Source organism: Cordyceps militaris (genome assembly GCF_000225605.1).
Source record: "Cordyceps militaris CM01 unplaced genomic scaffold CCM_S00002, whole genome shotgun sequence".
Taxonomy (NCBI): Eukaryota; Fungi; Ascomycota; class Sordariomycetes; order Hypocreales; family Cordycipitaceae; genus Cordyceps; species Cordyceps militaris.
In genome coordinates this window covers 4,459,864-4,473,435 of record NW_006271970.1, presented here as the reverse complement: position 1 = coordinate 4,473,435, position 13,572 = coordinate 4,459,864, and the positions used below count along the sequence as shown (strand labels likewise).

The following is a 13,572-nucleotide window of genomic DNA, read 5'->3' as shown; positions in this document are numbered from 1 at the left end:
CGCCGAATGAAACGCTGCAGATGCAGGCCCAAATGAGCACCCGACCTGCATCAGTTCTTGCCAGACTACGACACCGTCGACGCAACCCACCCCCCCAAAGGCGATCCGTAATTCAAACAAGACGTCGGCGAAAATGTATAGCAACGCATCCACTCATCAGACCAGAGATGGCAAATTCGATCCTGGCGAGATGCGCCTTCTCGCTTCCCCAGCCTCGCCATCATTCCAGAAGACCCCTCTTTGCAACTTGACCACCACAACATGTTTATCAAATTCTCCATCAGCTATACCGGCTTTTGCTAGAATCCTTGGGCCCATCGTGACTGAAATCACCTTCCCCTGGTATTTTTTAGACGGCACCACGAAGTACTGAGAGAGTTTGCGTACTCCTCGTGCTCCGCGTCACGGGGACGCAATTTTATCATTCCTCGCGGCAGGCCATCAAAACCCATGTGTCTCACTTTTAATATCCGTACATTGAACTTGCCGAAATGGGCAGTGTCAGGGGTGTGAGCGCCTTCAATGCCGAGAACGTGCTCCTTGCCTTATTTGAACAGTATTGGATGTATGTAGTGTTATTACTATAAACCCAGAAATTGAACGGGACTCGATTGTCATTTAAAAATAAGTTCTATGCCCCGACCGTCTTATCCGGAATGATCTGCTACACATTCAATGAAGCCGGCAAGCCTTCTTTACCCAGCCATGAAGTTGTCTCTTTCCCTGCTCGCGGCCTTAGCCATGCCAGTGGTTCAAAGTCTGGTGCTCGGTGGCCGCAACCAAGCCTACAGTATCATTCATGAGCCCGCCAAAAGAGAACTGCTGCAAGATCTCATCACATGGGACGACAAGTCGCTCTTCATCCGGGGCGAACGTGCCCTCATGTTCTCCGGCGAGTTCCACCCGTTCCGGCTTCCCGTCCCGTCACTGTACCTGGATGTGTTTCAAAAGATCAAGGCCATGGGCTTCAACATGGTCTCCTTCTACGTAGACTGGGCGCTGCTCGAAGGCAAGCCGGGCGAGTTTCGCGCCCACGGCATCTTTTCCCTTGAGCCCTTTTTCGAGGCCGCCACCAAGGCGGGCGTCTATCTTCTTGCCCGGCCGGGCCCTTACATCAACGCCGAAGTCTCGGGCGGAGGCTATCCTGGTTGGATACAGCGCATCAAGGGCGTCTTGCGCACTGACGCTCCCGACTACCTCGAGGCAACCAACAAGTGAGTTCACAGTGACGTATACGTACCTTGTGCGGCATAGTACCTGATTCTTTTGCAGCTACATGGCCAACATTGGCGCCATCATTGCCAAAGCTCAAATCACAAATGGTGGCCCCGTCATTCTATTCCAGCCAGAGAATGAATACAGCGGCGCCTCTGTGTCCCCATTTCCGAACAAGAAGTACATGCAGTATGTCATAGATCAAGCTCGTAAATCTGGCATTGTGGTGCCGCTCATCGACAACGATTCTTATCCTGGCGGTACTGGCGCGCCTGGCACTGGTGAAGGAGAGGTCGACATCTATGTACGTGCAAACCTCCAGGAGTCGCATTCCAGAGACTTTTGCTAACTGAATCCAGGGTTTCGATTCATATCCTCTAGGGTTTGACTGCGTAAGACGACTTTCGAGGATCTTCGACTCGTTGATTAACCCATGGTAGGGTCATCCCGACTTGTGGCCAGCCGGGAACCTGCCTACCGACCTACACGAGACACATATGCGACTTAGCCCAAGCACTCCCTTCTCCATCGTCGAGGTCAGTTGTCCCCAATATCTTCTTGATGGGACGAGGGCTGACTTGCTCGCGACTATAGTTTCAAGGCGGATCTTATGACCCTTTTGGTGGCTTTGGTTTTGATCAGTGCTACAAGCTTCTCAACCACGAATTCTCTCGCGTCTTTGACAAGAACAACCTTGCTGCGGGTGTCAACATCTTCAACATTTACATGGTAAGTACATGACCACTCAAAGTAGCGCGGCGTTTAATGAGAGCAGATTTTTGGCGGCACCAACTGGGGAAACTTGGGCCATCCGAATGGGTACACGTCGTACGACTATGGCGCTGTAAATCACAACCTCGCATACTAACTCGAGGGACTGGTAAACTAATTCCGCATCAGAGCATCAGAGAAGACCGCTATATTGGCCGTGAGAAATACTCGGAAATGAAGCTTGAAGCACAATTCATGCGTGTGTCTCCCTCCATCCTGCAGGCTACACCAGGCAATGTCACGACCGGCGTATACAGCGACAGCAAAGACATTGCCATCACGCCCATGCTCTCAAACAAGACGGGCAGCTACTTCCTCGCTCGCCACGCAGACTACCAAAGCCGAGATTCGACATCCTATACCTTCAAGCTCCCCACCTCTCAGGGAACGCTCTACATCCCACAGTTGGGCGGCAAGCTGACCCTATCCGGGCGCGACTCCAAATTCCACGTCACCGACTACGCCGTCGGCGACCACACACTTCTCTACTCCACCGCCGAGATTATGACCTGGAAGAAGTCTGATAACCGGACCCTCGTCATCTTGTACGGCGGGCTTGGCGAGCTGCACGAATTTGCCTTGAAAAACGCTATTGGCGTCGACAATGCTTACGGCAGCCAGATGGACTACAAACAGAGAAACAGCTCCGTCATTGTCCAGTTCACTCCTACACCAGAGCGCCAGGTCATTTGCTTCGGCGACCTCACCATCTTCATGCTCGGTACGTTGCGCCGCTTTCCGAACCACGGCCAACCCAGCCACTAAACACAGTCCAGACCGCAACAGCGCCTACAACTATTGGGTCCCAGTGCTTCCCAAGGGTGGTTCTGCATACGGCAGCTCCGTGATGAATCCAGAGACCATCATTGTCAACGGCGGATACCTCGTACGATCCGCCTCCATCAACGGCGATACCGTCTCCATCCAAGCCGACTTCAACCAGACAACGTTCCTCGAGATCATCGGCGCCCCCAGGCACGCCTCCAAGCTTTCTATCAACGGCCAACCCACATGCTTCAAAAAGACCGCCGACGGCACTTGGCTGTCCAAGCCCGCCATTCGTTTCCCCGCCGTCAACCTGCCCTCTCTACACTCCCTCGACTGGCACGCCATTGACTCCCTCCCCGAGATCCAACCCGGATACGACGATGCCCTTTGGACGAAGGCCAACCACAGCACCACGACCAACCCGCGAGGCACGCCCCTCAAGACGCCCGTCTCCCTGTACGGCTCAGACTACGGCTTCAACACGGGCACCATGCTCTTCCGAGGCATCTTCACCGCCGCCGGCGACGAGGACCAGCTCGTGCTCACCACGTCCGGCGGCGAGGCCTACGCCGCGTCCGCCTGGATCGACGACACCTTCATCGGCTCCTTTGACGGCGCCAGGAACTGGGACACCGTCGTCGTCACACACGCCGTCCCACGGCTGCCCGCCGGCAGCCGCCACGTGCTCACCGTCGTCATGGACAGCACCGGCTTCAACGAGAACCTGACGCCCGGCAACGACGACATGAAGGCCCCGCGCGGCATCCTCGACTACAGGCTGCACAAAGCCGCCGCCCGCAACAGTAGCAGCCGCGCACCCACGCCCATTACCGACTGGAAGATTGCCGGCAACCTCGGCGGGGAGGACTACAAGGATCGCTTCCGCGGCCCGCTTAACGAGGGCGGCCTCTTCTTCGAGCGCAACGGCTACCACCAGCCGTCGCCGCCACTCGGCCTCTTCACCAAGGCCTCGCCGTTTGCGGGCACCACCAAGGAGGGCATCACCTACTACACGGCCAGACTGGATCTGGACCTCCCTGCCGACCAATACGATATCCCCATTGCGTTCCGCTTCGATAACAGCAGCGACGCCGCCTCTCCCGCGTACCGCACACTGCTCTACGTCAACGGCTTCCAGTACGGCAAGTACATTAGCAATATTGGCCCGCAGACAGAGTTTCCGGTGCCGGAGGGCATCCTCAACTACAATGGGGAGAACTGGCCTGGCGTCTCTGTCTGGGCTCTGGATGGCAACGGCGCCAGGATTCCCGGGCTTTCCCTCACGTCCCGTGCGCCAGTCTTGACCAGTCGAGACAGGGTCCAACTTGTTGATGGGCCTACATACAGCAAGCGTGACGATGCATTTTGATTCCCATACTATTTTGCATTCTTCTTCCCTTCGTTCCACCTGTTCTGCTTTTTATGTTCTATATATATGAGGTTATTTATACACATTTTCGCATGAAGTGTGACCAGAACCCACACCTCCCCAACCAACTAGAAGAGGAGTGGTCATGGGGAGTGGTCAAATTTCCCTTCCATATTCCATCGCGTTTATTTTTTATACAACACGCAGTCTTTATCCCCATATCGGCGCATTTCTATACGCTGGCGAATAGTAGCTATGTAAAACGCGAAATGGCGGTCGCCACATCGCGGGAGCAATCTCGGAGCCCCGGCGTGTTCCGTTTCGATACACCATTGGGGGTAGACTGCCGTCTCGTTCTTCCTCAAATAACACGGGGGGGCTATAATAGTCGTCGATGGCGCTCGCCGTCGTCGGACGAGAAGGGGGAATAGGCTCGTAAAAGGCCGACACTCGATCTTGCTCTAGCAACGGCTTGCGAGGCTGCTGAAGCGGCTGAAGCTTCTTCTTCTGCTGCTGCCGCCACCTCTCGGCCAGTTCCTGCGCGCGGCTAAGATGGGTACTGGGAGCCACCGTGCTGGTATGGCGCTCGTTGTCGTCGTTGCTCAGGATGTTGGACATGGACTTTGCGTGGCGAATCGGCGAGACTTCGCGGGGCCGGAAAGCGGACCGCGGGTTTGTCGCTCTCTGGTTGAGAGATGCGTCTGCTGTGAGAGACCAAAAGTCATCGTCCTCGTCGCTCAGTGGCGACACGTATGGGTTGTCATTAGCAGGAAAAAGCCCTCGCAGCTCGGTGTCGTCGTTGTCATCATCATGGGGCATGTACGCGGGCGCCACCAGGGGTATCGTGTGAGGCCGGACGTGCGAGGGCATGGGTCGAAGCGGGTTATGTTGCGGCTCCATGGAGCTCTCATAGTGGTTTCGGGGGGCGAAGCTACCAGGAATTGGCACAGGAACTCTGACTGGTTTTCTCCTCTGGGGCAGTTCAGGTTTTGGGGGGTTAGGAAGGGGTTTGAACTCTGTGGTCTGCGACCGCCGTAGCTTCTCCAGCTGCTGGGCTTTGGTCGCTTCACGCTTCTTCTTTGGCGGGTAGCCCTCGAAACTGACCTGTGCTCGCGGTGTAGATCTTGTTCTATCAAGAAGGCCGGGCACATGATCCGAGCTTGTTTGGTAGGCATTAGAGTGATTGGGCAGTGCATGCTCCTTCTGCCGTGACATGCGTGATACAGGGCGTTTCTCGTACTTGGAAGAGCTTATACGAGGTAATTGACCGTCGGAATTGCTTGGGGTATGACTTTTCACCCGCTCGCGAGAGGGTTGATCATTTGATGCGGGCGGTGGTGGAGGCCTAGGCTTGGGAGCCTCGACATGGAGCGTGTCAGTGTTGGACGATAAGAGCTCAGGCGGCAATGCGGCTTCAAGATTCTTCTTGGCCAACTTGCGACGCGATTTGCTAAGAGTTCTTGCCGTCGATATGATGGAGGCATCGTCTTTGGACGATGACCTTTGATGAGAGGGCGTCTCAGGGACAGGGACCGGCGGTTTGTTATTTGCCTGCAGATAGCTCTTGACTCTGTTTTGTCGAATAAGATTCCGGAAAGACAGAAAGGATAAATGCGGTCCGTTGCTGTTGTCGTTGTGGAGATGGTTGTACTCGGCAGCAATGTCTGCCGAGATCATGACAGGAATGATGTTCTCAGAGTAGATACTGGAGCTGTCGTCGGCGGTTACGAGTGCGCTTCGTGGGCGTCTGACCATGCGAAGTTGCTCATCGTCAATGACTTCAATGACGGAGGATATTCTGTGGCGTAGGGTTTCAATTGATGGCCGTGGCGTCTCGCTCGAAAAACGGCCCTGCCATGGTCGGATAGTTTCACTGACGTGCATGTCGTTGAGAGGCTGCTCTGGGACAGGACAGTCTGGGTCGGTCGCAGTAGGAAGTTTTTCTATCAGATCGCTTGGCTCCTCTGGGAGAAGAGGGTCTGCTGAAGAGATTTGCTGCGAGTCGGCGGCATCATCAGACGACGTTTTGTTGTCCTTGATCTCGCCCTCGAGCCCCGCCAATTGATCCATGTTGCCTTCACCTCGCCGCATTGAAAGGGGCGAGCCATTCGTGATCCGGAGGGAGCCAAATTTTATACTTCCAAGCTGCTTGTAGCCCACCTCGGAAGAGTTGCCGAGGTCATTGGCGTCGCTGTCCAGGACAGGGGTGGGGAGAGAGGGAGCAGCAGGGTGGTCTTGTGCAGGAGAGCAAGGGTGGTGTAACGGCGGCGACGTGGGCAAGCTTGTCCGCAAGCTTGGCCGATGAATATCTTCTCCTTTCCCGGGGCGGGTGGCCAGACCCGGTATCCGCTGCAGGGAGCGGCGCCGAATGTAGAGAGGCAGCTCGCGGCTCGCGTCCGACACCGATGACAAGGTGCGCCAGGATTCCGTCGACGAGGAGCTGCTTAGGTCAGGCGGGGAGGAAAAACAGCAATCGTCGAGCTGTTGCTGCTGTTGCTGCTGTTGCTGCTGCTGGGTAGGATTATTTTGCGCGTCATTTCCCGGCGCGTCATCTTGCTTCATGCTTGCCACCGCCCGAGCGTGCCCTGACACGGGAGCGCTCCGAAGTGGGTGGAATGCGACCGTGCTGTGGCGGCTGGGGCGACTTTTGTACCAGCCCGTTGCTGCGGCTGAGGGCGAATGGCCGGGAGACGAAGCAGGGGGGTTTGTCGACATACTCTGCGCCTGCAGAAATGCGAAACTTGGTATGGTCGGAATAGCATCATCCAGGCTGCCGCCGTGGGGGGCGCGTTTGCTCCGAGGCGTCGTCGGCACCCCATAGTAGTCGTCGTGCGCAGCACTGTGCACCCAGTTGCTCGTGGCTTGATGCTTGGAGAGCCGCCTTCGGTATGGATTTTCTCCCTCGTCGGATGAGGGTGCATTTCCCATCTTTCTCAGGATGGATGTGTGGCTTGCTCGACAACAGGGAGCCAGGCCCGACGTGGTTGCTTTGATGCGCGCAGCAGCAGCGATGCGGAAAAATGGAAAAAAAAAACACGAGTCCAAACAATTCACTGCCAAACAGCCAGCCAAGCAAAAAAGAAATGAATCAACAAGAAAAAAGTGGCAGCATACAGCCATTTACACAAACGAGCAGGAAAAGACATGGTGAACGTTGACGAACGTATGAAACAAGCTAAACCGCGAAACGGCAATTTGAGGGGAAACATGGATGCATCCTATGCGATGGATGCCCTTTTCAAGGTTCTAATGCTCGGCCCCCGTGTTGGACCCAGTGTTGCAGAATCGCCCATGTGAGAGCACCGCGGAGCGTAATCGTCCGAGCAATCGACTTGGCTATTTTGAACTTCCGGTTTGAATTGCGTTTAAAACCCTGGCCGGAGCCAAGACTGTAGCTTCATCAAACTCGACGTGACAAGACAAGCCCACCTCTCGACGCTCCTCTTACTGCTGGTAAGCCTTTCAACCCAAAGGGATCCAAAGGGACCATCCAAGCTCGCCAGTGTTTCATCCTGTGCTTCGACGCGAGCCATCACGACCGATTGTGCACTTTAGGGGGGGGGGATGGAAAAAGGAAAAAAATAAGCTTTCGGGATGGCGGTTCTTTCCAATTCTATACCGAACTTTGTCCATGAACCAATTAGTACCAGACCATCGCCAACTCACAATCGCCGCGTTATTGCGCTCAACGCGTGCGAGGTCATTATGCAGTTCACGCGCGGCGGATACCTTGCTGACTCGGTAGCTGAGAGTTTGTAACGGATCTTGATTTCAGTCGCCTGGCGATATTCCAGCGAATCGGCTGGGAGCTGGATCCAGCCGCACACATTATCATTCTTGGCATACTCGTTGAGGCATTGCAACTTGCCTAATCCCACCGTCTTCTTGGCCAGTCAAGGGTAGCATATATGTACTGATGGGACCAACATGACGTCAAAGTCAAAACTTATAGTTATGTCTTTCAAGATGGAAATGTCCAGGCTCGAACCTAACTATCATAGCAGCCAAGGTGGCCGTCATAACTGACCATGCCTCCAACACTCGCCGACAACACTGCCCGTGATATTATTCTTACTCTATAAAATAGTATTGCAGCTTGGAGAAACCTCTCTTGTAGGTCCTCAGGGCCGCGGAATAATAGCCCTTGCGTTTCCGAATGTTAGTTGGGCGCATCACTGAGGCCTTGCCCTCCAGTCAGACAAATTGAAAGGTACCTTTGGGCTGCGGATGTATTTTATTCCCGCAAATTATAGCTCATCAGTTATTACGTGAGGCGGGGTATGATGGGAAAAGTTTAAAGCATAACTATCATTGTGATCAGTTCAATGGTCAACATTGTCTTCCGTGGCCAGCTAGAGTGCTTCGATCCAACCCCCACGATTGGCCCAACCATATAAAACGTACTGCTATAATGGCCGACGATCCCCGCGCCCTACTTTGGTAATGGTATCGTCGCAGGATAAACAATTGGGACCTGGGAGATATATCTCGCCATGCTATTGTCTTGGCCTGAGCAAGTATTGGTCAGCCATTGGCCATTCCACGTGCATGCATATAATACAGGAAACTGATGGATTGGCCATCTCCCGCGCATGAGAGCAGGCCATTGTGGTTATGGTTTCCTTGGCCGACATTGACGCCTGGTTCTGTGTTGTGCTCCTTCTCTTGACCGGTACGTGAGACTATTCTCCGATGACATAGGTACAACCGTGGGTGCCAACTTGTACGTTGTGGATGCGGCCAGCGTCGATGTCTACTCGCGCGCCTACGGTAAAGATGCGTTTGTCCGGAGATTCATCTTTGGGGTATCACAAGGTCATGTCTTCTTGAGTGATAAGGTGCGTGGTAAGGCCGGGATGCGAGTGTGGCGGGAAGTCGGCGTTTCTGGCACGCGACTTCAGGTTAGTGGTTGTGCAGGACGGTGCGTGTGTACTCACGGCCCATCAGTCCATGTAAAGACGTGGCGAAGGCCCCATGATTTTACCTTGGCCTCAGCTTCGCAGGTTAGACATGGTGAAATGGTGAGATGATGAAAGAGCAGATTGTGTTTCAGGATGCTACTTCAGCGTCGGTGAGGGTATTGGTAACTACAGGTAGGTTAGGTGGATGACGGCACAGCTGTGTGAGGGCTTGTCAGTGAGGCGATTGACCCCAAGAGGTAGTAGGTACCTAAGTACCTGGGTACGAGGTAATTAGAGCAGACGTATCAAAAGCTCTTGTCATGGACAGTGGTTTCAGTGGTGTCTCGCCTCGCCGCCGGGTAGGCCCGCGATGCGCTGGAACTTTTGACAGACAACGGTGGCTGTAATGAGTCAAAAAGCAGCATTCAAAGCGTTTACAATACAATGACAATGAAAAAATCACCAACGAGGCTGATTACCATTTCGGGTAGTTTGATAACTGCTGTGCCCCGCCACGGTGCAGACTATTACAAGCAAAACAGGGCGAAGTCGCTATTGCAGCTATTGCGTGGCAAGGGCAGGGAGCGGTACTAGGTACCTAGGTAGATACGAGGTATTCCCTGGACTGCTGTACGAATGGGCAGTTGACTAAATGCTACATTGAACTTGATGAATTTCTTTTGAAATTGCTGTTTATATTCGGACATTAATATTTACCAACCCGCCACTTACGAAGATGCAGTTGAGTAGTTATTCGTCGCCACCCACCAAGGTAGGTACTCGTGGTAACATGATGGAGGATCCACACGCACTATATTCCATGCCTCTGCCAGAAATTACCCTTCATGGCATTTATCTCGCTGCTTTCAAGTTGTCCGTACCTGTGCACTGCAGCAACATCGGCCATCGTGCATATTGCTAACCTCCATCACTGTCCATCCGTGCAACGCTCTGGCGGCTGGCTGCTTCACGATCCTCCCTCCCTCGCTCCTCGCTCCTTGCTTCCTCACTTTGCCCCAGCTCCCAGACAGAGCAACGACCACCGACCGCCTCACTCTCCCTCCTCCAATCATCAATTGCATCGTCCACCACACGACTCACGCCTCGTCAGCACCTTTTTATCCACAATATGGGACGTCAACCCTAGTAGGGCATAACGAATAACGTTAGCACGCGACTCAGCTGAACGTTTTTTGGTGGTCAGCACCGCCCCCCCGATGCCACTGGCGCTGCCCACTAGGCCTGGCAAGTGCCGTCCCGTCCTCTAAAAGGTACAGCCTCTTCAGCCTCGCCAAGCCAAGCGTCCTGGCTTCCCGTATCCATATCCATTCAGGGACACCCGCCTTGCAATCGCCATGAAGCCCCGTCAGCTTCGTGAGTGATGCTTCCTCTCATTTATTATCCTCTTTACACAAAACCCGCCTGCCGCTGCTCTTCTGTCCCGCACATCTCTGAAAAACGCTGCATGTCTTGCTTCCCAAGACCTCTCTCGACCAGGCTGCGCTACGGCGATCGTTGACCTGCGTCACTGTCCCTTCAACCGTCAATTGCCGACGGCTCTTCCTCCCTACCACAGGCGGCACAGGCGGCACAGGCCACCATGTCGCTCTCTTGTGGCCTTTGGGTACGAATATGTCCTCACACCTGTTCCTCTCCTCACCAGCCATTGACCAACTCTCCTTAGCCACGCTCCAAGTCCCGTCAGTCTAGCTCCAAAGACAAGCGCGGCCGCATGCGAACCATGTCGATTTTTGGCAACACTCATGGCCAGGCAACCGGCGCGTTGCATAAAATGGTCAAATTTACAGCCTTTGCCTCCCCCAAAGCCCCTCCGCTGGAAGGCCAGTTCCCGGCAGACAGCCGCACCGGCACCGTACATCTGCCCGCCGATATTACCAGTGTTCTCAACGACGTTTACGACCAGCTGCGAGGCGACGACAAATTCCTGTCTAGGAGTAAGTTTGAACACTTCTTGCGCCATACCCAGGGCGAGAAAAGAGTGGCCTTGCCGGACAAATCCTACACGGTCGGCGACTTCCAAGCGACATGGTATTTCAACTACTCATGGGATGCTGCTGCGCCGTTGCCTAAAAAGGACCTCACACGGCCAATAACAGACTACTTCATAAGTAGCAGCCACAATACGTATCTCGAAGGACATCAAGTCCTCTCCAAGAGCTCACCCCAAGCCTACAAAAATGTGAGTGAACCGCTCCTCGGACGGCTGGAACGGAGCATTGTACTAACCACGTATGAAAAAGGTGCTGTTAAAGGGAGGTCGTTGTATAGAAATCGATGTTTGGAACGGGGACTCAGCAACACCAAGGTCAAGTTCAAAGTCTCCCGCCATCCACCATGACCGCCACACATCATCTGCTTCATTGACGCATGCCTATGACGAATTTCGCGAAACTACGAGAAAATACCTTGGCAGCACTTCACACTCGAGAAGCGTCAGCTGCAACAGTGCGACTCTAGTTGAAGATTCACCTAAATCGAGCATCCACGCATTTCCAGCTACCACAGATAAAAACGAACTTTTACATCTGCCACATCCATCTGCCACCAGAGGTCGCAGCCCTATTGCCAAGGGAGAGCCATGGGTTCGCCATGGGCCCCTGTTGACCTACTACTGTGGCTTTCGCGAGGTTGCCGAGGCCATCAGAGACACTGCCTTTGTCGCCAGTGACCTGCCCGTAATCATTAGTTACGAGATGCATGCCGATCTGGACCAACAGGAAGTCATGGTCAAGATCATGGAAGAAGTATGGCAAGACATGCTCCTCGTCGTCCCCCACGACGAGTGTGATCCCCGCTCCCAAGTACCGCGACTCGAGCAACTGCGCGGCAAGATCCTCGTCAAAGCAAAGAGAGCACACGAAATATCTTCACAGCCCGTTATATCCCTCTCTGCGCCTACAACACAGACGGAACTCGGCCATGACACCGAGCTGTCACAGCAAGTCGCCAAGTTGGGCAAGTCAGTGTCTGCCTCTGCGGCATGCACTCCGCTCCATGACTCCAATTCAAAAGTACTCATCCATGAAAAGCTCAAAAATCTTGCCATCTACACTCGAGGCGTGAAATTTGAAGGCCTCGATACCAAGCAAGCAAAGCAGCCCAATCACATCTTCTCCATCAGTGAGGACGACATTTTCGCACTCGACCAAAAACAGCACCGCGCTTTGTTCTTGCACAACAAAAGCTTCTTCATGCGGAGCTATCCGGATGGCATCAAGAGGGTCAATAGTTCAAACTACAACCCCGCCTACTTTTGGCGCAAGGGAGTGCAAATGGTCACGATGAATTGGCAATACCCTGATGATGGCATGATGCTCAACTATGGCATGTTTGCTGACGAGATGGGTTGGGCTCTCAAGCCGCCTGGCTACCGAAACTCTGATACGTCGAGCCAGACACAGCACGAAGCGGCCACGGTGCACACGATGGATATGACCTTGACCATTTTCAAGGCGCAGCACATACCTGTGAAGGGCCATGGAGAGGAAGCTGAACACCACGGGTCTACCCTGCACACCTTTACCAGGGCCGAGATTCGTACGGGACGGTTTATTGATTTCAAAAAGGACAGCACTCTCGCCGATGACACCCATGCCAAGAAGACTCATGTCTATAAATCGGATCACCCATACTATGGTCGAGCCGGCGAAACGCTGACATTCAAAGATATCCCCAATGTCGTCGAGGAGCTCAGCTTCCTGCTGTAAGTCAATCGAAATCATTATAGTCTCCACGTATGAGAAGACTAACACGGTGGATACAGCATCAAAATCGACGAGGTAGGGGTCACGGGTGTGATCAACTGGCCAACCCGGGCGTGGGCGTGCATACGGCTCGATCGTCTTCAGCCAGGCTATCGTTTCATACAATTGATGGACATGACTGGTCATGCTGTGCCAGAAGGCCGGCTGTTTGTCAAGGTCACCAAGAAGCTTCGATGAGACGTAGGCTTGTCGCTTGGTGGCGAACTGTTCATTTGGAGGATTTCATTCCGTTGGCTGGGCGAGCGGACAGACTCAACATCGCCACATTATATTGTACCATTATCATATCATTTTGTACCGGGCAGATATCCGGGAGCGCAGGGGTCCTCAAGTATGAACCCACAAGCATTTGTCTTGTTTTGTATTTTTTCGGCAACCCGTTTATTGGGGCCAGATGCAACGTTTCTGCCATCTACTTGGCTGTCATCTATAGTTGGACCATTGCAAGCCATGGGCACATTATCATCAAAGCTTAATTCCCCTTGCGCGAATGCATCTTGCCAATGAACCAAATGCCGAAGCATCCAAGCTATCTCCCGTCTCGACAGCCGAAGCTATCCATTAAATAGACTTTGTTTACAGCCATTGACCAAGAGGCCCTTGTTCTCCAATTTTCTGCCTTCAGCTGTCGTCTGCCCACATCCCGCCCCCCCCCCCCCCCGGCCGATCCGTGCCGCACGTCACGACGGCTCACCCATCGTGACCAGGGGGGAGGTGAGCAGCCCGGCTTCTTCATACCCGGACTCCCGATGTTGACTTCGTC

The 13,572-nt window shown here is 53.9% G+C and overlaps 3 protein-coding genes across 3 annotated transcripts; 2 read left to right on the top strand and 1 right to left on the bottom strand.

The window, feature by feature from the left end:
* Positions 1–491: 491 nt before the first annotated feature.
* CCM_03330 (beta-galactosidase, putative) lies at positions 492–4,123 on the top strand (the record flags this gene model as incomplete). The annotated part of the gene is made up of 9 exons (XM_006668481.1): positions 492–565; positions 690–1,214; positions 1,273–1,519; positions 1,575–1,607; positions 1,656–1,751; positions 1,810–1,944; positions 1,991–2,059; positions 2,116–2,707; positions 2,763–4,123. 9 exons carry the CDS (start codon positions 492–494, stop codon positions 4,121–4,123), a joined length of 3,132 nt encoding a protein of 1,043 aa, XP_006668544.1.
* A 210-nt stretch (positions 4,124–4,333) lies between these two features.
* Positions 4,334–7,051, bottom strand: CCM_03329 (uncharacterized protein; the record flags this gene model as incomplete). The annotated part of the gene is made up of 1 exon (XM_006668480.1): positions 4,334–7,051. One exon carries the CDS (start codon positions 7,049–7,051, stop codon positions 4,334–4,336), a length of 2,718 nt encoding a protein of 905 aa, XP_006668543.1.
* A 2,818-nt stretch (positions 7,052–9,869) lies between these two features.
* Positions 9,870–12,986, top strand: CCM_03328 (phospholipase C; the record flags this gene model as incomplete). The annotated part of the gene is made up of 6 exons (XM_006668479.1): positions 9,870–10,170; positions 10,311–10,339; positions 10,601–10,648; positions 10,709–11,224; positions 11,298–12,748; positions 12,809–12,986. 6 exons carry the CDS (start codon positions 9,870–9,872, stop codon positions 12,984–12,986), a joined length of 2,523 nt encoding a protein of 840 aa, XP_006668542.1.
* Between the last annotated feature and the right edge of the window lie 586 nt (positions 12,987–13,572).